At 39.3% G+C, this 24,940-nt stretch overlaps 1 protein-coding gene across 1 annotated transcript in view; it reads left to right on the forward strand.

Annotated features, from left to right (window-relative positions):
- The first annotated feature begins 923 nt into the window (after nt 1-923).
- The window catches only part of tram2 (translocation associated membrane protein 2), a 43,031-nt gene continuing 19,014 nt past the window's right edge, over nt 924-24,940 (forward strand). The window contains exons 1-3 of the mRNA XM_035422368.1: nt 924-1,164; nt 15,469-15,532; nt 24,184-24,293. Coding sequence (XP_035278259.1) covers nt 1,045-1,164; nt 15,469-15,532; nt 24,184-24,293 — 294 coding nt within the window. The 5' untranslated portion in view covers nt 924-1,044. The remainder of the gene's footprint in view (nt 1,165-15,468; nt 15,533-24,183; nt 24,294-24,940) is intronic.

A 24,940-nucleotide genomic window follows, 5' to 3' on the forward strand; every position in this document is an offset into this window, starting at 1 on the left:
AATGAGGGGTTTACGCACTGAAACCCTACTATAATATCTTTCTCTATGTCATTGTTGACAAACTGTTCTGGCTGACAGACTGATCTGGTCCTGCATTGACATTCTCAGTCACCTGGGAAGAGTTGCTCTTCTGTTTTTCCTTACACATCACACTAATGCACAAGCATTACCGTCATTGAATGTGTGCTTTTGGCCACAATTTCTGGCCCCATTTACTGATGCCTTTCTCATAGATCTAAAGGCAGGTGTCACTTTAGTCATTGTTCCTATTAAAACACTAGCCAGTTCAGCAGTCTTTGTGACTGAAGCTCCTTCCATCCGTGCCCCAATAATGAACCCCCTTTCAAAGTCACTTAGATCTGTTCCTCTTGTCATGATTGATCCAAAATTGAGGTCAACTGGGCCTGCTGAGCAGTTTTATACACGCCGCAGACCATGATAGGATGTTAATTGCTTAATTGTATAATGCAGTGCACCTGTATGGAAGCATCTGCATTCATTGTGTTTCTCCACTCATTTATTCAAGTTTTTCCTTTAATTTGTCACCTGTCTATATATATATACACACACACACACATACAGACAGACAATCAGGTGACAAACTAAAGGGAAAACTGAGTGGACAAACATAACGAAAGCAAATGTAAAATATAAATGGTTCCTGTGTGTTCTCCGTGCATGATCAAGAAATCAAAATGATTCCTTGTTTGTCGCAAATGTATCATTTGTAGAGGTTGCAGGTATGTGCTATTGCCCCATTATTTTTCAAAAACAGAATGGAAGCATGAACATCATCGAAGCTTCTTTTGAGTAAGGCTAAAATCCTAAACGTAGCCTAAATTAAAACAGAAAGGAAAATGTCCCTTTAAGATCCAATTTATTTTCTCCCATAAAACATTTTCCCTTTAAGAGAATGCGACATTGCGCGTGCGCGAAACGATGCAAAACTTTCTAGAGTCCTAAACTTCGTAGCTAGCAACCACCAAACTACTTAGAAAGCTTTCGGGTACGGCAAAATACAACAGCTGGCCAGCAGACGCAAAAATGGCTTTCCGCAGAAGGAACAAAAGTTACCCATTTTTCAGCCAGGAATTTTTTATTCACAATCATGCAGACATCGTATTTTGCTTGGTGGTATTCATTTTGGTTGGACTCATGTTTGAGGTGAGATTGTTTTTGATTGCTGCTTTTTCTCTAAATATGTATGTTCTTTCAGGGAGGTTAGCTATGTGGTCTTAGCGCTAACGTAGTTAGCCAGCTATGTTCGTCTTAGACCGGTCTACAGACCGAAGACTAGTGGTGGAAACAGTCAAAGTTTACCTTACGAAACCGCTTCAATACATTTACAATATAAGATAACTATTGTAGTTTGAGACTAAAACGGATTCCCTTTCTAGCAAAATAACGCGATTAGCAATTTAACCTGATTGCTCAATTAAATCACTGCGTTTTGTATGTGACTTACAGTAAGTTAGCTTGAAACGTAGTTAGCTATTCGTTTACTTGCTAAGGTGGCCAGCTAACATTACATCAAGAAATTCCGGACCCAGAGTTTTCTTATCCAGTTTAACATATTAACGTTTTTGTGCCGTACTGAGCCGTTGGGAATCGTTATACATCATCTTCTTAAGCCAACGTTGGATAATTAGCCTTACTATCGATTTTCCACGATAGAGACAGGCAGGGAGACATAGCTTCCACGTAGATTGCTAGTCTAACGTTACATTATTTGCATTGGATATTTTTTTGCATTATTTAAGTGTATGATTAAGGCTAGTATTTCGGCTTTAGTCAAGGTGCACCCAGTTAAATGTGCGAACAATACGCTGTTAACCAGCGAGCGCCTCGCCCGAAGTTTTGAACTCCACTGAACTGGTACTCAGATAGTGCCACGTCTCTCTAACTGGACTGGGGTCCCCTTTTTCTGGAATGGAAATGAAGAGTAGAGCGGTTCGACTCAGCACGGTCACGAACTGTGATCGCTCGTTGTACTTGTGTTTTATCAGATCTAAAGCTGACTAGCTATCCGACTATTTCCCTAATGCCAGGTGTTCGTTCAGAAGTGCTAGCTGTAATTTAGCCAAGCCATCACGGCACTTACATTGACAATGGAGATTCTGTGAAAAACTTCAAACGGGGCGGTAACATAGCTATCTGACTAAGTCTCACTCGTATTGTAATGTATTCTAACTTGCTTATCTACAAAGAGTACCTGCACTCGCTGACTTTGCTAACGTTACGTAAAGGTATTTAGACGACCTGCTAGCTAGTAGCCGGCTTGCCATTTTTTACCTCCGGATATTTGGGACATTATTTTAATTTGGGAAATAATATTGCAAAAATATAAGCTAACCTTCAAGCTATTTTCTAACAGTTCACTAATCGATCTGCATGGAAACTTGGTCATATTGAGTACGGTAGTGATTCCAAATTTCGGTCCTGGAGTAAGTTAATTTTTCTTAATTGGGTGTTTTTCATATTTAGAGGGATTATTTAGCCCCTTAAAACACATTATCTAAGAAATACCTATGCGTGCAATGAAGAATAATATCCCCATGAGTTTATTGTGATATATTGCAAACAATAAAATAAAAGCGGTTGTTAACACAATCCGGGTTTGGCTCGTTATCATTTGGTTTGTCTTTGAATTCTTCATTATCTTCCAGATGGTTAGATTTAGTGGCCAGGTGTCTACACTGACCAGTTTGAAGCCTATTGGTTCACTTCAGTATTTAATTTGATCTGTTAAAAATACACTATTTATTTATGTATTTATAATATAATAATAATAATTATTATTATTATTATTATTATTATCTCGTGGGGGGAGTCGGGGCCTTTTCTTCGAACCAATCAAAAAAGCAGATTCGGGATTATGCTGTACAGCCGTTACTTTACTTTTAAGAAGTGAACCTGTCATCTATAACCAATTCCTTAAATAAAAACTTTAAAAAATGCAAGGAGAACCATCATGTTCTGTCATATTTGTACAGGGAGGTCAATGTAATGGGTACCAACATCAATGTGTGCAACACTTGTAATGGCTAGCTAATATTTAATGATTTAATTTATGTTGCATCAAAATAATTTACCAAGAGTTTGTAGCGTTAGCTGGATCAATAATTCAGAATTTAGGACAGGGTATTCCATCTAAATCTGCTTTGATTTAGCAATCAAGCTTGTTAAAGGTCCAGGCGACTTCATTCAAATTGTGGTTATATTCCCCAGACATGGTAACAATTGATAGACTTAATATTTCTTTCATGATTTTAACCCAGTTATAACCATTCAATTAAAATATTGGATTATTGTGACCTGGTCAGCGGACTAGGACAGGGTGGGTGTGTATCCTGCGCTCATTAACATTCATATTTGTAAGACACGTATGTAAACCATTCCTCATCGCTAGCTAGGTTAGAGTCAGTTAGAGCAGTAACCTTACACTACCAGACTAAATGAAATATTACAGGTTATTGTGATATTGCTGTGCCTGTGGGCTCCAAAATTAAAACCCATTTCTTGTAGGTCTCTCCATTTTTGTTAAAAGAAAAAAGGGTGTTGCTTTCTCCACATCCAGAGGAGGGGCAATGCTTAGGCATTTTCCACTTAGCTTGCCTTACCCGCACAAAAGTGGCAAGACCGTCATTTGCATATTACATGTGTAAAAGATTTCACTGGACTTAAGGTTTTTGTTTTGTAACTAGCACCCAGATAACACCGCCCACTGAAAACCTGGCGTTTGTCTAAGGGGGAAAGCAAGCAAGTTTTTTTTTTTTTTTTTTTTTTTTTTTTTTTTGCAAGAATCATTTAAAAAATATTTCTTGGCCTTTGTGAATAAAATAAAAAAAGTATTAAGACAACACATGATCAGGAAAGAATTTCAGTTTCCTGGACCTTTTAAAGCCGGACTGAAATGTGAAATACTGTATCATTATTTATATTCTATACCATTGCAAAATTGTTTTTAAATGGTTTTGAAATTATTATTTTTTTTAAATGATAAAAATTAATACTTTTGGACATCATAAAAATGTTACTATCATGTTACTATGGAGGTCGGATATTGTGTGGGCAGGGTCGAAGGCGTACTCCTTGCGTTTTGAGTGACAGCTAGTGGGCGGACCGTCTGAGGCTGAGACTACAGCTAGAGTGACCGGCAGGATGTAGGCTAAACCTTGTTGTTACTTAGCAAGTTGATGCTGCTGATTCTCTGAGGAATGAAGCAGTTGTAAGTAACGTCAGTAATGCCCTACCTTACAGTACGCTGTTGGTAATAAAAAAGCTAGGCATACCCTTGCTTTCCCTGTTTAACCGTGTGTGTTCTGCGAGCTGAGTGCCCACTGTTCTGAAACCCCGTCTTGGTTCCGTTTGACAACCCACGTCACAGGTGCGTGTCTCGGTCTGGCAAGCGACATCACTTTGTTTACCAATGAACTGCAAAGCTATTTTAAAAATACATTTTAAAATGACAGAAAAGTAGACAGCTGAAGTCAGCATTCCCTCCCAGTAGGCTAGTACAATGAACTCGGGCGAACTCAAATTACGATGGCAGGAAAAAAAATAAAAGTGCAGATGGTGGGAAAATGTTGACTGTGACAGCCATCAAGATAAAACAATAGGGTGACAGGCTACATTTCAGTAGATAGGTAAAGCTAAATGAGTTGTCATATTGCACAAAGTCAACAAATCTCCGTAGCTAGCTAGATAAATAATATTCAGCTTTCCTGAATTGTTGCTTTATATTTTGTGTGATAATTATGTTTATACTAAGATTGCTTTTCAGTTATGCCAGCTAACGTTAGTGAATGTAGCTGTTAGCTATCCTCCTTGTAAACCAGGCGAAGGTAATTCATACACTCAGTAATTATACATCCAAAATTTTATAATATATTATTGTGGTTATCCTCCGTACTGCTCCGTACTGTGCTTGATCGAATTGTGGGGACTGCTCCAGGGTTCAGTCGCAGTTCTTTGCAAAATCCACTCTGTTTTTGCGCCCAATTCAAAAAGTCGTCTGGTTTAAAATGCAGACTTGTGTTGTTTGACACTAATGAACCTGATAAAATTCTACCCACTTGTTTTTTACATTTGTGTCCTTCGGGATTGCGTGTAGTGAGTCCGTATCCTTCAGTCAGTGTATCCTTCAACATAGCAGTGTTGCAAGGTGCCGTGTTTGCCAGACTTGACAGTGGAAAATGCAGCCTAGCCCTCAATGTCAATCATAAGCAAATACACGCTGTGATAGGCTGCATGCAAATGAGACCGCTTCCTGACGTCAAGAAGCAGCAATTTAAAAAATGTGGAGAAAAGCACAGTAGGTAGCGCAGTTATTTTTAAAACACCAGTTTCTATAATTCAAAACAAAAAAATATAAATTGTAAATGATTTCATAATACAGCTGACACTGCCTATTTTACCACCAAGGGTAGTACAAAATATAAGCAAAGCAATTTCAGTCTGACTTTAACATTCATGACAGAATTAGCAAGTAATGACATTAGCTAGCTAGCAAAACCTACATTTTTTATTTACATTATCCGAACTCACTGGCTCGCTAACATTCCATGTTGATGGATGTAACATTGGTTAGCTAGTGGGCTAGCTTTCCAAATTTGAGCAGACATTAACCAAATTCAGTATTGATGGTGACAACATGGGAGCTAGATAATTTTGTGCCACTGCCCCCAGACCTTGGAATACCTTACCACCATACATGTAAATGCAGTAGTATCAAATGCATAAATGCATACCTATAGCTACCTATAAAGGTAAATGCATACCTATCACGCCAGCAATACTGTACTCATTCCCCCTCTTAACAATCCTCTCAAATTTACTCCCACTTCTGCCTCTTATCTCTTTAGTCTTTGGTGCTTTATGATTCCATGTCATTTTATTGACAGTGCATGTATTTTATTTATTTTATTCTTACTTTTATGTTTTTTCTCTGTATATCGTTTGACCTGTTTTATGTTTTGTGAAGTGACCTAGGGTCTGAGAAAGGCGCTATATAACTAAAATGTATGAATAAGGTAATATTATTATTATTATTATTATTATTAACTTATGATCGAAGCAAGGAGAACAATGTAGTTCAGGGAAATGTTGGTCGTTCCTCCCGCTAGGCTCTGATTGAAGAAAGTTGGAGACACAAGCGTACAAATCACATTTACACCAAATGATATGCAGGGTAGCATTTGGGAGGTTGCAATGGCAGATTTGAGAGGTTGTAATTACTTGTCTTTGCTGTGGTTGTGCAAGTTTGCAGCTGTTTTTTTAAATGTATTCTCACATTAGGCTCTTGTCAATGCAATTTCCATGCCACTTTTGTTGCTTGAAATGTGTTGTCTCTGTTATTTCAAGCAATAACACCATCACACGAGGCAATTCGCAAGAAATATAAATTGTAGTCAATCCCCAATCAGAATAAAATGTGTTACGTAATCTTGTTCAATATTGTGCCGATACATTCTAATGGTGTTTATTTTGGTTTATTTGTAGGGAATTTAGTCTCTGTGTTTTGTCCTATGTCACTGGCTCTGCTTTCAACAAGGAAATCCAAAGCTTTATGTGCATTCCAAATTTTTGATCTCCTTGAAAACAAGGACGAATCCCCGAAACACCATATTAGTTAAATTAATGTTATAGACTAAAACCTAGGTGCTTCAGTGTGCATGCAACCTGTATCTGTACTCATGACTCATGTAGGCCTATATGATTGGTTATTGCATGAAATCGGTTGCATGAAGTTGACCTGCTCGAAACCGATTGCAAGTGAAATTGCCTCCCAGTTGCAAGTAAATTGCAGTGATGTTTCACAAAGCAATCCTAGGGCAATTCAGTTGCATCCAACAAACGTTGCCTGGAGATTGCACTGGGTAACAAGACCCTAATTTTACAGATTTGTGAAACCAATTGCACATTTGTGAATCCATTCTACAGATTGGTGATCTACAAAAATACCTCCATAGAATTCACATTACTTACCTGTCTCTGTGCATTGCAACCTCCACAACTGCTCTCCCTCCACCTTCTTCTCTGGTGTTACTACAATCCTTCACTCTCTGGAATCTTTTTCCGAACTCTCCACCGATACTGCTGCAGCCACGCTCTTCTCCTTTCTCTTGTTAGCACTTGATTCTCTCTGTCCCCTTGTCAGCAGACCTGCAAGGCTATCCTCTCCTAGTCCCTGGCTGACTGATAGCATCTGTGCTATTGGGAAAACCTTATGTGCAACAGAAAGATGATGCACGAACAGAGACCCTGCTGACCTATCCATTTACTACTGCATTTTCGTCCTCTGTCACAGCTGCTAAGACCAACATTTATCAAACTAAAACTAAAACTCATCCCATAACCCATGTGAAGTGTTCTCTACTTTCTCGTTACTCCATTACCCAACCCCTTCAACCCTGACTGCAGACAACTTTTCCACATTCTTTGACAGGAAGGTTACTGACAGTGGCGTGTCCAGACAAATTTAGTAGTGGGGGCACAAGTGGGGCACAGAACCAAACAGAGGTGGACATGAAAACAATAATAAATTTGACTAGCTACGTTAGCTTTCGTCATTTTGCTACAGAATCAGTCATATTTTCTGTAACGTTAACGTTATGCATTCACACATGCAAAACAGTTAACCCCTTAGCGCACATACCAGATCTTGCCAATCCTTGCCCATTTAGGGGGTACCCTATTTAATGCTTTATAGCCTAACTCCAGATGTGAACACCACAGTCTTGAAAAATGGCTTAAATGAAGCAAGACATTTGTACAATTTACAATACTAATGCAGATTAGTTAATATTCATAATTTTGGAAGAAATAAAGTGCCACAAATGCAATTGTCTAGACAAAAAAATCAAAAATGAATTTGGACTTTTTTAGTTTGCAATGAAATACTGAGAGATTGCATATATACAGCAGGTTAAACTATACATGTGCTGGGTCAAAAACTTCTTGACCACAAATTCATAAAATCTAAGGGAGGATATGTAGAACTACTATAGATTTATGAAGCAAAACATAAGCAGTGTACTCAGCATCTCCAAATCTATCCAAAATGTCTAAATTGTGCATTGCTGTAAATCACAACATATTCACATATTTCACTACAAATCAACTGTTTTGACTCAAGAAACTCACCGTTGCATCATTTTCAAGTGGGAATTACAAGCTTTCCATCAGTACAGTGGTCTAAAATATCTAGGGGTCCAGAAACATCCAAAATCTCTCCAAAAATGAATAAAATGCTTTTTGTCCATTATAGGCTAAAGCATATAAATGAGCCCCTTATGAAGGTTTAAAGTAATAATCTCGAAGATTTAATGTCTGTTAAGTCACTATCTATCGTCGAATTAGGTAACAGAATGGTGATTGAGACTATTATATTAATTTATATTATTATTATTATAATAATTTAGGATTAAAGAACTAGATGTCTGTGGCGACATTCCCGGAAACAAATCACAATTGGCGCATAGTTAGTGACGCGTTTTCCATCACCCATCAGTGGTTGGTCCGCCAGAGAGGGTAGACTGAGCTAACGCAACAGGCTCACTCTTCAACTCACTTGTGTGTGAGCGGCGTGCTGTTTTTTCCAGTGTCTTCTAGCGTTACAATAACAGAGAAGGGGGGGGGGGGGGGGGTGTTTTTTGGAACCCTAAAAAGTTTTTGTGTAACATGAGGTCATTATTTGTTGATGTAGCCTACATTTTGTATTACATTTGATGACAATGTAACGTTACTAAATTGCATAACCATTTGCACAGCTAACGGTCGCTAGCGGACCATGTCAAGAAAGGCAAACATTAGTTTAGACACCGTTGCGCACAGTATCCATCTCTCATATCTGGTAACGTTGCGTTAGCTAGCTAGCTAATGTAATTAACACAATCTAATGTCAGCTAACAATTATAAAAAACGCTAGCTAACGCTATCGACCGATACCGACCTCACAAACCGTCTCTCGAATGCAATGCTACCTTGTTGCAACGTTGCAACGTAGCTAACTAAAGTCCAGTTCAGATCAATGATTCGCAAAGAGACTGGATGCAACTTGCAAAATTCCAAGACGTCTGATTGTAAACGTTCTAAAATTTTTTGACAAGGTGGGTCTTTTGAGACCCCAGGCAACGGCTTCAGATGCTCTGCAACTAACCTGTTCGCACCGCTGCAACATTCTAAAACTGTTTTGTCTCGTTGCGAATCATTGATCTGAACTGGCCTTAACGTTACCGTTATTTACATTGCCATCAAGTTCATCAATATATTATAATGATCGGAATAAAGCCGGGGTATAGGTGGAGCAGAGCTGTCTGATTTCTGTGTAAAGATGTCAAGCCGGAGAAAACTAAATAAAAGAATACGGCAGTATGGATTAGCGTTGTTATTATTTTATTACACTTCCTCATATGTTCCTTCAACCTTGATGCCCTTTTTTGATGAAATCTCCTTTGTTTTTGTTTTATTCTTCTTGTTCTGATTGCTAATTTAACACACAGCTCAGCTTTATCCTCGAACAGTTTAGCTAGCAAAACCAGAAAAACCAGGCGTAACATTTTTCAAGGCAGTTTGAAAAATATCACACAGCAATCATTCACGAAAAAGACTGTTTATTGTGCACGAGATGCATAATTGCACGAGCCACAGCGAATCACGCAAATTCTTTTCTGCAGTGTGGGCAAAAGGTGGATAAAGAACGTTTGTAGAAATTGATCATCACTAATTCTACCCCAGGTCTGCTACCGCATTTTAACTCGGCTCAGCAGTGTAAAGACAGCCTAATGTTAGACAATGAATGAGTATGTATATAACGTTACTTTTATAACAACCATTTTTTATTCAGTAAATAGTAAGTGTTATAGTTGGCGTGGCCCAGGTGCCAACTGACTGACGTCACACAGGCGACACTGGTTGGATCCGGTTGGATCTCTGGGAAGTGAGGTCCAAAAACACACCTGCAATTACCGCTTCTCACCATTGGTACCGCCAAAGAGAACGTAATGGAAATCTTCGAGATTGTAACTTTAAGATGAAACATTGCTATCGATTAAAAAATAATGCAAACATTGTCACACAATGCGGTACAGTACCTAAATGTGTAATAATTAACTCTTGTGTGCATTTCTATACTCTGTACTCTCATATGTTTTCTTCTATGGGGATGGGATGATATGAAAACAATTTTCAGCCGTCCACCACGTTTTGGCAATGTTCCAGCTTTCACATCATCGCTGTTGCATGCTTCACAAAAACTATTACACTACTAACGCTTACATTGCAGTGTAATATATCCACACTATATAATACCACAAACCTATTTAACAACACTCAATTTCAAAAATAATGTAGGCCTATATAACCGAAGTATTTTGAGCAGTAATAATTACATAGCAATGATGAAATCTTATCCATGTTCAATAGATGGAGACAGAGACAGTAAATCAATGATACTGTTCTATTCTCTTCTGTTTTGCTCCAGAAAACGATGTCAGCTAGGTGTATCAGCAAACATATGGCTTAGCTATGCCCAGAAGTCCTTAATAATAATAGTATTTTCAAAGAAATTATTAAAAATCGTTGACCACGTTTTGTTAGGTGCAGCGTATTTTTCTGCTACCACAGAGTGAATGCGTAAGTGAATGCGATGATAAGAACAATTTTGGTTATGTTGACCTAAAAACGCTATTCCAAAAGCAAAATTAGACATGCTATAGCTACACCATTGGAAAGCTTATACTCTCACCTACTAAATAAATGAATTGTCAATCAAGCCAGACTGTAGTAAAAAGGGTGACAACGCCGTAAACAACACGTGTGGTATTACGCACAGGTATTTTGGAAGGTACCCAGGCATCACAAATGTGCGTATATTTCAAACAGATTGTCCAAGACAATATATGACCACTCAGTCTCAAAGGAGACATCTCTACTCGTAAAACCAACGGGAAGGTTGTATATTTATTCAATATTTAGTCCCAGATATTGACTGTAGAATGACATGGTATCATTTTTTTAAACTTTTTCTCGTTTATTTCGTTATTCTGTGAGCAGCGTTTTCACTGCTGTATTGGCATATCTTAGGGCTATTGTCGGGTTTATCTATGTTGCTATGACGGAATACGATTTTTTAGTGGTGAAAGAATATTTTTATGAATGCCAAGATAGACAATGTTGTCCATTATGTCATGGGTGGGGGGTGTAGTTGTACATGAGACTGCGGGGAGGGGGCGCATGTTAAATGAACGACCAGAGCGACAATGGTGGCAGTGCGAATCTCCGTATTCAGCATAGTTGTTGTGTATCGTCTACTAATGAAACTAAAACAATGCGTTTCTGTTTTAACCCATACTTTGGTTGCAGTAAAACTGAATGTTTGAGTTCAGTGATCTCGGCACGCCGGCATGCCGACCACTAGGGGCTTTGCGCTAAGAGGTTAACTGATTTTAATTAAAAGGACATTACATTCAAGCTGCTTAATTTAACGTTAACGTTACAGAATAAAACACAACTGAGAATGCTAGAACGTTTTTCTGTCCAGCTAACCTAATGTTAACCGCTAGCCCATTTCAGCTAGCAGTAGCTAACTAGTCTAGGTGTCTGGTACTAATGTTAACGATATATCAACTTCAGCTATCATCTTTCTTTTTGTTACTTAACTAGTTTTATTTCATCAAACTAAACAAACATGACGATTTAACAAAGGTAACGTTACCAGTCTGTTCAAGTGACCCGTCTATAGACCATCAGATGTGGTGCTGGTGATCCAGTCCAGTCAGAACAGCTTGGTTCACGATTTTGGCGGCTTTCTCCGATTCACTCACTGGCACATTGCCTGAACGAGACTGTCACACATGGCTGCAGTAGGCTAACATGCTGGAAGTCGAGAGTTTTAAAAAGACATGATTGACAACCTAAAAACCTATCAAGTGCCAGATCCAGTAGGGGGGAGCACCCGTGGTGGCCAATCAGATTTCAGTGGGGGCGGGTGCCACCCCTGGCCACCACGTTGACATTCCCCTGGTTACTGACATCTACCCCCACCCTTCTCTCTCTGCTTTCTCTTTTCTCAGTTCCTGCTCTCTCTCTATGCTACTGCCTGCTCCGTAGATCCCATCCCTGCATCCCCTCTAGTTAGTCTCTCCTGACATCCTCTCATTCATCTGCTCTCTGGTGAACTCCTCTCTGTCCACTGAATATGTCCCTGCAGTCTCCAAACAGGCTTGTTTTACCCACTACTCAAAAACCCACCCTCGCCCCCTCTGTCATCGAGAACTACGGCCTGTCTCTGTCCTTCCCTTTCTCCTAAAACTCTTCAGGATGCTGTTTCAACTCTTTTCAAGTCTGTCCATTTCTGTAACAAAATAACCCCCACCAGTCTGACTTAAAGGCTTACCACTCAACTGAGACTGCCCTGCTTGCAGCCACCAAGGACATCCACAACGGAAAGGCAGTTTCTCTCTCCTGTTTCTAGTCTCCTTGACCTCTCTACAGCATATAATACTGTTCACTACCAACTCCTGTTGTCTTCCCTGTCTACCTAGGTGATGTACAGCACAGCTCTCAACTGGTTTGCTTCTTACCTTGACTGTCACTCCTTCCAGGTTGCATGAAGGGGTGCAGTTTCACAGCTTCAGGAACTCCTACCTAGTGTCACACTGGGCAGAGTCCTTGGCCCTCTCCTCTTTTCTTTCTGTACCGAGTCTATTGGCCCTGTCATCTCCTCCCATAGCCTGTCCTTTCATTACTATGCTGCTGATATGCAATTGTTTCTCTCCTGTCCCACATCCAGTACACTGGTCTTGGCATAGCCTACATCTTAGCCTGCTTAAAAGACTTCATGTTGGATGTCAAATTATCAGCTGGAGCTCCACTTGGCCCTACTGATTCTCTACTTCCCTAGATTACTCCGTAGTGTCACCCTCTGCATCTTCCAGGAATCTCCTGGAGGTACTTAATGACAAACTGTCCCTTTCTGAGAACATCATGGCAGTTTGTCTGGTGTGCAGATTCTTCCTGTGTAATATCTGAAGAATGTGCCCCTTCTTCACCACCTACGTAACCCAGCTGTTATTCCAAGCACTGCAAATTTCCAGCTGATCCGATCTACAACCTCCCCAGACTCAGCCATGTCACTCCCCTCTTCATGTACCTCCACAGGCTACCTACAGTCATCAACTTTATTAGATACATCTATATACTAGGGTAGGACCGCCATTTGCCTCCAGAACAGCTTGAGATGATGCATACTTTGTCATGGCACATTATTATGCTGGAAGTATCCATTTGAAAAAAGGAGGATTGTGGCCATAAAGAGATGCACATGGTCAGCAGCAATGGATAGCTATGCTGTGCTCTTCAAGTGATGCTCAGTTGTATCAAGGAACTTAAGCCGCTTTTCCACTGCAGGAACTTTCCCCAGAAACTAGTAACCTTTTGAGGAACTCGGTGCGTTTCCACCGCAGGGACCAGGGTCTAAATTAAGTTCCGAGGACATTATTTTACCCCCCAAAAAGTCCCTGCACGGGGGGTAGTACTTTCCAAAAGTACAGGAACTGTGGGGGTGGGGCGCAAGCGCTGAAAATTTCTGATTGGTCGAGTACTCGCAGCATTTTATTTCAACTGCCATTTTTTAAAATCTGCAGCCACAAACTGATTTATTATTTTCATAATAACTTTATTTCAAACATGTTATGCGGCGCAGTAGCCTACTTTTGATTATAGCCTGCCAACGTCTTGGAACAGATGAGACATTAAGATTGAGGATTATAACGTGTGCTCTTCTGTTCTTTTCTTGCTTTAGCATTAAGTCTGTTTTATAAAATATTAAGCATTTGTGCTGGGACAGCATATTACGTACCAAAACATTCACATGGTTTAATTCGGTTGCTGAATATTTTCATCATATATGTTAGCTCGTTATAATTGACTCAAAAAGTTTGACACAGTTGAGGTATGCGGTAGTTCTGCGTAATTTACATTGGGGATAGCCTACAGTAAAAACAAACTGGAAAAAAGTGCCTTCCACACTTTTTGTCAGGGTGAAATAACAGGATAATTGTAGTAATCGTCCCTTTTGCTTTTTCAAACTGCCATAATTTTATTCTGTGATTCTTCACTTCCACAAAAAGACCAGGAAGACTAGACATGGACTTATGGTGCATGGTTCGCATCTGGAGGGCAGACTTCAAGTATTTAACTGCTTCACTAGCAGTAACTTTGAAGGAATCTAAAAGATGAAAGCAAACGGTGGCTGTACCACTGCAATATTAATTAAAATTTTCACGCAAGTCCGAGTTTTCATTTTATTTATTCTTGTCATTTTGCGATTATATGAAAATGACGACGAGAGTCGAATGAATCAATTCAACAGCAAATTTTTTACGATGTGTGCATGTTTTCTGCTATGAATGTTGTTACCAGTTATTTGTGGAATGTGAATGCATTCTGTCGCCTTGGATGTCAAGACATGAAAGTGAATGTTCGCATAAAAACATTATGAATGTGTTTGAGAGGATATATAAAACAGTTACGATCTGTATATTGGCCTGTTATATCCTGTTTGTTGCATAACAACGGTCCAAGTCGAACTACCAGAGTTTTCCTTGACAACGGTAAAACCCCTCCGGGTCGTCCCGTTATTGGAAAATAATGTACTACTACGGTTGTAGTATGGAGTTACAGAAGAAATCATATGACAGATGGACCCACGACGACGTTGCTTTTTCATGTCAGCGGACTAATTTGCCTAATCTTCGCGGGTCTTTAGACCGCGGTGGAAACGCAGACAACAGTGGGCTGAAGGAACCTTTTAGTTCCTTGAAAAGTAGTTCCTGGGGCTAAAAGTTTTGGGTACTTTGGGTGGAAACGCGCCTTTAGTGTATGCCAAGAAAACATTTTCCACACCACCAGCCTGCACCATTGACACAAGGTCGGATGGATCCATGGATTTATGCTGTTTTACGCCAAATTCTGCCCCTACCGCCTGCATGTCACAACAGAAATTGATATTCATTAGGCCAGGCAACATTTTTCCAATCTTCAGTATTTCAACTTTGAATAAAGATTTGTGAGTCCATTCTACAGATTTGTGAATCCATTCTACAATCCATTCTATTGTTTTGCTACAAAAATACCTCCTATGAATTATCATTACTTTATCTACTCCGCTCAAGCATCGTAGCAGTTTTCTATAGTACATGTCATACCAGTCGTTAAAATACGATTTCAGTTGAGGCATAGTATGAATTTGTGTCTCCTGTAGGTGGTGTAAATATAGCCGTGCACTCTCCTCTCTTTTGAAAATGGTAGTAATTAAAAGTGTGAAGCCTGTCAGCTGTCAGCTTAAATGTTTTTAAATGCTCATGAAAAATGTTTTTTTTCTGTGCCTTTCTTTTGTAGCCTTTGTTGTATAATAGCAATCAGGATTGAAACATCAGTTTCTATGTTTCTGTTTTATTCTTTCAGGCAACTGCAAAAACTGCATTCCTCTTTATCCTTCCACAATACAACACCAGCACATTACCACCTGGTAAGTAATGCACATGCCTTGCTTGTCTGGCACATAACCTATGTGCTGGACCAGGTTGGTGATGATGTGAGATGAGTCCAGTCAAGTTCTGTGGTTGTTCTTTCCAAATATGATGTTTATTTACTGCTTGTGATGAATCATCATGCTGGATTCAAACACACTTAATGTTTAAAGGAGTGACATGGTAGTTGAATGTGACACTTGCCAGTTGTCTTTAGGCAACAACAAAACAAATGTGCATAATTTTTTTTATTATTCAGTCATTTAAATGTATTTTAAAACATATTTTTCTAAGCATAAATTTCCCACTTTAAAAGTTCACTTTAAAACTGTCTAGGCATGGTAATGAGAACTGTCAGCTCGCTATGATTGACAGACCATGACCCGTTACCATAGCTTCCTCCATGATACATGCTCATCTTGGGAGACTGAATTTTCACAAGCTAGCTAACTTAGTATATCAAGTATCGATAGCTAAGGACGTTGACTTATATCCAATAATAATTTTTGCTAGCTAGCTAGCCAAGTTAAGATAAAACCACCACTATAACGTCCTTATGAAAGCAAACTAGCTAACGTTATCGATAACATTATATTATGAAAGCAAACTACATAGCTAGCTAACGTTAGCTAGCGAGCTATAAATTAATATAACCAGAGATAGTCTAATAGTCCTTAAAAGGACTCTAATAAGTGAACCTAACGTTAGTCAAATATTTGCATTGTCTTGCCTGTAAGCCAGCGGCACAAACTATGGGTCATGAGTTATCCATGGGTCCCTAAATATGATTTAGAATGAGCTATCACAGCAATCTGACTGACAGTAGGGAGGGCAAAACAGAGCTTTAGAATGTCACCAGCAGTGTATGCGCGTGAGCTCGACAATACATTTCTCACAGAAAAGGTAGTTTGTCGCCTTTTTTTTAGTTCATTAGAGTGGTGATAGAAGTGACAAGAATTAAGTGGTACTGTGCTGGTAGCCTTTACTGATCGCCGTACAAGGTTAACGTGAAGTAGCTAGCACAATCGGACAGCACTAATCCATAAAAATGTACTTTGAATGGTATTTGCTCAATCGAACGGTAAATCTGAAAAGCATTCGATTATAGTCAGTGGCACCGAAATTTTCTTTCACACCCTTAATAAACGGAAAAAGTCCCAGTAGAAGATTGAATTAAACCTATTAAAGTTATATATTTTCTGAAACGATATTGATTCCGCTTGGCCACAGTGAGTGAAACTAGGCGATCTGAGCGTATAGTTTCTATGTAAATTACATCAGAAGGATTCAGCCTTGTTGTTTGCTACCTAAACTTCACAGCACACTTGTATCAGGGCGGTGTGTCCAGTCAGATTTCTTTACGGGGCGTGGAAAGGGGAGTGGTTACTGTACTTGTGACGCACTAAGTCGATAACATTCTCAACCGGTTGAAAATAGGACGATAAATTTAAAACGCATATTTCTCCAAAAATAAAGAGCGGACATATTTAATACTTTACTCATCCTGTTTCTTCAATGCCTCTTGTGCAAATAGCACATAAAACCGAGAAAGTGTGAAAACCACCATGTTACTCCTTTAAAGTTACAATCTCGAAGATTTCTGTTTCGTTCTATTTGGCGGTACCAATGGCGAAAAGCAGTAATTGCAGGTGTGTTTTTGGACCTCCCTTCCCAGAGATCCAACCGGACCCAAACAGTGTCGCCTGTGTGACGTCAGTCAGTTGGCACCTGGGCCACGCCAACTATAACACTTACTATTTATTGAATAAAAAATGGTTGTTATAAAAGTAACGTTATGTACACACTCATTCATTGTCTAACATTAGGCTAACTTAAGCTGCCTTTACACTGCCGAGCTGGGTTAAAATGCTGTAGCAGACCTGGGGTAGAATTAGTGATGATCAATTTCCACAGACGTTCTTTATCCACGGTATGAACATCTTTACACTGCAAAAAAGAATTTGCGGGATTCGCTGTGGCTCGTACAATTATGTATCTCGTGCACACTAAACAGTCTTTCTCGTGAATGATTGTTGTATGATATTTTTGAAACTGCCTTGCAAATGTTACCGCTGGTGTTTCTGGTTTTGCTAGCAAACTGTTCGAGAATAAAGCGGAGCTGGGTGTTAAATTAGCAATCAGAACAAGAATAATAAAGCAAAAACAAAGGAGATTTCATCAAAAAAGGGCAAGGCTGAAGGACCATATGAGGAAGCGTAATAAAATAATAACGCTAATCCATACTGCTGTATTCTTTTATTTAGTTTTCTCCGGTTTGACATTTTTACACTGAAATCAGACGTGGCTTTGCTCCACCTATACCCCTGGTTAATGCTCTGTGTAAAGACGGCTTTATTCCGATCATTATAATATATTGATGAACTTGATGGCAATGTAAATAACGGTAACGTTAAGGCCAATTCAGATCAATGATTCGCAACGAGACGAAACGGTTTTAGAATGTTGCAGAGAAAATTGCAGCGGTGTGAACTGGTTAGTTGCAGAGCGTCTGAAGCCGTTGCCTGGGGTCTCAAAAGACCCACCTTGTCAAATCGCCAAGTGCAGTTAGAACGTTTACAATCAGACGTCTTGGAAGTTGCATCCAGTCTCGTAGCGAATCATTGATCTGAATTGGGCTTTTGTTAGCTACATTGCAACGTTGCAACAAGGTAGCATTGCATTCAAGAGACGTTTTGCGAGGTCGGTACCAGTCGGTAGCATTAGCTAGCGTTTTTTCTAATTGTTAGCTGACATTAAATTGTGTTAATTACATTAGCTAGCTAACGCAACGTTACCTGATATGAGAGATGGATACTGTGCGCAACGTTGTCTAAACTAATGTTGCCTTTCTTGCCATGGTCCGGTAGCTAGCGTTAGCTGTGCAAATAGCTAGGCTATGTAATTTAGTAACGTTACATTGTCATCAAATGTAATCCGAAATCTACATCAACAAATATGACCATGTTACACAAAAACACCTACCCCTTTCTCTGTTATTGTAACGCTAGCATACACCGGAAAAACCAGTACACCGCTCACACGCAAGTGAGTTGAAGAGCAAGCCTGTTGCGTTAGCTCCGTCTGCCCTTTCTGGCGGACCAACCACTGATGGGTGATGGAAAACACGTCACTAACTATGCGCCGCTTGTGATTTTTTCCCAGGAATGTCGCCACAGACACTCAGTTGTTTAATCATAAATTATTATATTAATAATAATATAAATTAATATAATAGGCTCAATCACCGTTGTGTTACCTAATTCGGCGATAGATAGTGACTTAACAGACATTTATTTTAATGAAAATCTTAGAGATTATTACTTTAAGGACATTTGTAGTTCAATCAAACGCTCTGATTTAATCAGTGGTCTTATCTCCATAAACAGTACTTTGCTTGGCATATTGAGACACCGTGACGAGAAGTGAGAAACGTTATACCTTAAAAAACCTGCCTAAAACTTTTGTTTGCATCAAACATGTTCAAGCATGCTAAATTTAGTTTGGTGGTCTCAGTAGCACAGAATGATATCAAACCATGGAAATGGACAGTTGCAACTTCAAGATGACTAAGTACCAGTTCAGCATTCAGAAACAAGGAGTGTATTTTTTGTTTCATTTGATTAAATAAAAAAGAAAAATCACCGGGACAAGCCCAGCGCTTATTAAGTTAGATTAAAATGTTTGGTTATATTTGTAACTATCTTGGTTTAAAGACACAAATCTTTGTATTTGGTTTACATTGCTTGTGCAGCTTTATAAATGGTATAATTTAGGCCTACTTCCATCTAGCTCTTTTGTTAATAGCAGACCTGTACATGGACCCAAGTGAGGATGTTGATTTGAAGATGTTGTTACGCCTTGGTGGGGCGGCATGCCCCATACCCATACAGCACAGAGTTTGGCACATGTCCGGGTTTCCTACAGAAATAACCACAAATGATCCGACACTCAGCCCTTAAAAACATTCATTTCTGTACTTTCTGAGCTCATGTCAACACAAAGAGCTCATGTCCACAATAAAAAAATTTTACCCTTTTTAATTCTTTTTTATACTTCTTTCTTCTTCCTTCTTTTTCCCGCCAATTACATCATCTTAAATGTTCCAGGCCCACAAAGAATATGTCTCCCTATTGGACATTCAGCTAGATCAGCCAGTAAAGCGGCTCACTTGTAACGCGTTTGCCTGTGGGATCTTTGGAAGAATGGGTTCAAATCCCCCCTAAGACACTGGCCTGCTTGCTTACTAATAAATTCCTGCAGAATTAAAACTGTCGCTTTTGCAACTATATAATCCGTGAGGGAAACTCATTGATATTTGTGGAATCCATTCTCCATCATTTCACATGCAAACTCCACATAATATTGTTTCATGACTAGGAATGGGTATTGTTCGCATTTTGACAATAAGTCACAAAGGGGAAGCCGTAGGCTATGGATGTCTTCACAGCAGGTAGATCGATTTTCTTAGTGAGAACAGTCAAATTAGCAGCTGTGCCATTTTTGCTGTTAACTGCTTTTTACCACGGCTACTGTAGCTACCCTGCAAATGTCACACTTTGAAATTAATGTTTGCTAGTGCTATAGATCCTGTACCAACATATAAAAACAATTAGTAGGTCTGTCGTGTACAAAATACCCCATTAAAAACACTTCCATTTAAAAATAACACATGCTTTAATTTTTTTGTCATTCATGGTAAATGAAAAATGTCTGAATCCATGCCTATGTGTTTCTTTCAGCTAGAATGTATGTGTGTTCGCATGTATTTGTCTATGCATGTCTCTCTTATCGCCTACGCATTAGTATTAGCCTATCACTTACTCATAACAAACACAGTACAAAAAGAAATGATATCTGAATTAAAAGTACTGATATCAAAAATAAAAAATAAAATAACAGAGGACCAAGTTACTAAAATAGGAAACATCGGGTAGCACTTCTTTGGAATACTGCTTGTTTAATTTGTGTGTGATAATATTGCCAATATTGCTTCTTGTAACTTGGCCTTGTTTTTATATCAGTACTTTTAATGGCAGGCCTAGGTTTAGCAAGTTTGAATTAATGATTTGTAGTGCTTTGTATGTGTGAGTAACCTTGCATTTTTGTACGTTGATAACCATTTTTTTCTTCAGATGACATTATGTATTATGAAAACAATCCAAAACACCATATAGATCATTTGGTTACATGCATTTTTCTTGTTGCAGTGACTGCCATTTTTTTCTTAACCCCTTTGCGCACATGCCAAATCTGGCCAATTCTTGCCCATTTGGGGGGTACCCTATTTAAAACTTTATAGCTCCAGATGTGAGCATCACAGATACTTAAAAAATGGCTTAAATGAAGCAAGACATTTGTACCATTTACAATACTAACTTAGATTAGTTTATATTCATAATTTAGGAAGAAATAAAGTGCCACAAAGGCAATTGTTCAGGCAAAAAAGCAAAAATGAACTACAATGAAATACTGAAAGATCCCATATATACAGCAGGTTAAACTAAACATGTTCTGGTTCAAAAACTTCTTGACCACAAGTTCATAAAATCTAAGGGTGGATATGTAGAACTACTAAAGATCTATGAAGCAAAAACTAAACAGTGTACCCAACGTCTCCAAATCGATCCAAAATGTCTAAATTATGCATTGCTGTAAATCATATTCACATATAACTATGTATTTCTGTACTGGACAGTAAGGTTTTCTTGTATGGGGATGGGACGACATGTCCACCACATTTTGGCAATGTTCCAACTTTCACGTCATATCTGGTGTATGAAACACAAAAACTACTAATCTACTAACGAACACTTACATTAGTGTGAAATATCATAATTATAAAATACAACTAACCTATTTAAAGACACTCAATTTCAAAAATAACTTGTATAACCGGAATATTTTGAGCAGTAATATTTACATAGCGATGATGAAATGTTATCTGTATTCAGTAGATAGAGACAGAGACAGTAAATCAATGCTGTAGATCTCTCCTTTTCTGTCTTCCTCCAGAAAACAATGTCAGCTAGGTCTATCAGCAAACAAATGTCTTAGCTATGCTCAGAAGTCCTCAATAATGATATTTTCCAAGAAATTATGAAAATCATTGGTAACGTATTGTCAGGTTCAGTGTCTTTCATTGCTACTACAGAGTGAATGCGTAAGCAAATGCGATGATGAGAACTTTCGGTTACGCTGAGCTATGAAACGCTATTCCCAAAACAAAATTAGACATGTTATAGCCTACATCGTTAGAAAGCTTCTTGGTCACCTACTGAATAAATTAATTGTCAGTCAAGCCAGACTGTACTAAAAAGGTGACAACGCCGTAAACAACATGTGTGGTATTACGCACAGCTATTTTTGGAAGGTACTCAGGCATCACAAATGCGCGTATATTTCACAAACGGATTGTCCAAGACAATATATGCCTACTCAGTCTCAAAAGGGACATCTCTATGTGTAAAACCAATGGTAAGGTTGTATATTTATTCAATATTTAGTCCCAGATATTGACTGAATGACATGGTATAATTTTTGAAAACTTTGTCTTGTTTATTTCATTATTCAGTGAGTAGCGTTTTCACTGCTGTATTGGCATATCTTAGGGCTATTGTTGGGTTTATCTTGTTGCTATGACGGAATACGATTTTTGAGTGGTGAAAGAATGTTTTTATGAATGCCAAGATAGGCAGTATTGTCCATTATGTCATGGGCCGGGGGTGTAGTTGCAGGTGAGACTGCAGGGAGGGGGTGCTTGTTAAATGAGCTGGGTTGAGTAGGTGGTGAGAAAGGGGCGGATTCTGCGGATGTTATACAGGAAAAATCTGCATGCCCGGCTTACTGCTGCGATGTTCTTGGAGAGGGACAGCCTGTTGTCCATCACCACTCCGAGATTCTTGGCACAGGGTGATGATGTCACTAAGGTGTCCCCTAGAGTTGCGTGTCGTCGGCATAGGAGTGATAGGACAAGCCATGGGCAGATATTACAGGGCCAAGGGATCTGGTGTACAAGGAGAAGGGGTATTGTTAGTGGCCAGCAGTTTTAACTTGGCGCATATACCGTTTATGTCTACTAAAAAGTTGAACTTGGTCAATTTATTTCATGGAATGCTGTCATTGAAATTGTTTTTCTCTGAAAAACTTCTGACTTCTCAATGTTTGTTTCACTTTTCATTATTGCATAGAAGTGATTTTTTATTTATTTTTATTTAACCTTTATTTACCCAGGGTAGGTTCACTGAGCACGGATGCTATTTTGCAGGAACGCCCTGCTTCTCACTCACACATTCACACCTGGGAGCTGCCCAGTACAACCACAATCCTCTATTGTTGGCCACTGAGCAGCTCCACTGGAGGGAGAGAACATTTTTTAGCTAATTAAATCAAGATGATTAGGTGGCAAGTTTTTGCGAGAGCCAGATCTGGGATTTTAGCCAGGACACCGGGGAACCCCCTATTCTTTGCGAATACTGTCATGGGATCTTTAGTGACCGCAGTGAGTCAGGACCTCGGTTTAACGTCGCATCCGAAAGACGCCATCTCCTACAGCACATTGTCCCTGTCACTGCACTGGGGCATTGGGGTTTATTTGACCTGAGAGAATATTGTCCCCTGCTGGGCCACCAACACCACTTCCAGCAGCAACTCAGTATTCCCTGGTGGTCTCCCATCCAAGTACTAAACAAGCCCACACCTACTTAGCTTCAGCCAGTCGGCAGGAGCAGAGTGCGTGGTGGTATGGGTGCTGGCAATGCATACCATATGCCCAAAATATAGAAGTTTACACTGGGAAATTACTACATTATTTAATGGCTATCTTTCTGAAAGTGTTACATTAATCAAGTATGGTATTCCCCTACTTATGAAATTATTTTAACTTCTTTCTTTAGTTATATTTTATTAATTCTATTAAAACATTGAGAATTCGAAGATGGAGACAGGCAAACAGATTATTTGGTAAGATTGAATTCACTTGCTCTTTAAAAAAGTCCTCCAGCCCAAACACAATAATTTTCAGGCCATATTTCTTCCTGTTTCTTGGATTTTTCAGTCTTAAAGAGCTTTAAGGTTATTTTGGATTGAATACAAAACAACTGAAATGTGGTTGGTATGAATTGCTTATGTGTTTAAGCAGCCTAATTGCTTTTGTTTCAATCTCGGGCATAATGTGTAGGTGGGACTCCCAACTAGAGAAATTTAGGGGAGTCAAGCCATTGACCCATAACACTAATGCTGGCTAAAACTGTTGTGAACCTGTCTGATTGCATGAAACCAATCAGAAAAATTACCTTCACTTTCAAGATGCTTAAGAGTAGGTGTTCAAGTTTAGAACTGCATAGTCTGGACTATGGCTTGTCCTGGCCAGTGTTTACTCTTTGAACAGTGATAGATTATTAATGCATATTAACTAGAGCGTCCTGAGGGTTTGTTTGTCTGTCATCCAATATATATTTGCTGATGTAATGTATCTAGATAGTTGAGTCCTTGAGAGCTGCCCTTAATGTCTTGCCAGAAATTTGTTTTGAAAGCCCAGAAGATTTCTTCAGAACATGGCCAGGAAAAGAAGGGGGACTGAATAAAGTGCCCAGCTTCCTCTGCTTGAGTTGTTGCTGACCTGTTACCCTTTCCTTTTGCTTGCTGTCTGTAGAGGGGGAAATGTCCTTATATCACTATGGATGGAGGGACTGTGTCACCATCCTCTTCTACTTCCTCATTGCCATCATCATCCATGCTGTGGTACAGGAGTATGTGCTAGATGTGAGTATGTGATCCTTTAGCAGTATGGGTAGTGCTGGTATTGGCACATGTAGTAGTGCTTAGTTGTAATTGTGAATATTGCTTGTCAGTTTGCATTAACTGATTGTATTTCTTTTCATCTCATTGCATGATGGTGAAAAACATGACAGAATATCATGATAGTTGCACTCTACCTCTACTAACAAAACATGAAATCAGGACCTGGTCACACTGAGAAACTGCTCTGCACCCAACCAGGCAGTCACCCCCTGCAGAGCTCCAATTGCCATTGTCTCATCTTCTCCTTGACACTTGTCTGAGCCCCTCTCTCCTCTACCTGATCCTGTCACTGTGCTTACTAGCAACCTCCATAGCCGCTCTCCCTCTACCTTCTCCTCTGCTGTTACTACATCCCTTTCCTCTCTGGAATCTTTTTCCAAAATCTCCACCGATACTGCTGCAGCCACATTCTTCTACTTTAACTTGTCAGCATTTGATTCTCTCTGTCCACTTGTCAGCAGACCTGCAAGTCTATCCTCTCCTAACCCCTGGCTGACTGATACCATCCATGCTATTGGGATAACCTTACCTGCAGAAGAAAAATGATGCACAACCAGAGACCCTGCTGATCCATTTACTACTTGCTTCTCTCTGCATTTTCATCCTCT

Source organism: Anguilla anguilla, chromosome 6 (assembly GCF_013347855.1).
Source record: "Anguilla anguilla isolate fAngAng1 chromosome 6, fAngAng1.pri, whole genome shotgun sequence".
Lineage (NCBI taxonomy): Eukaryota > Metazoa > Chordata > Actinopteri > Anguilliformes > Anguillidae > Anguilla > Anguilla anguilla.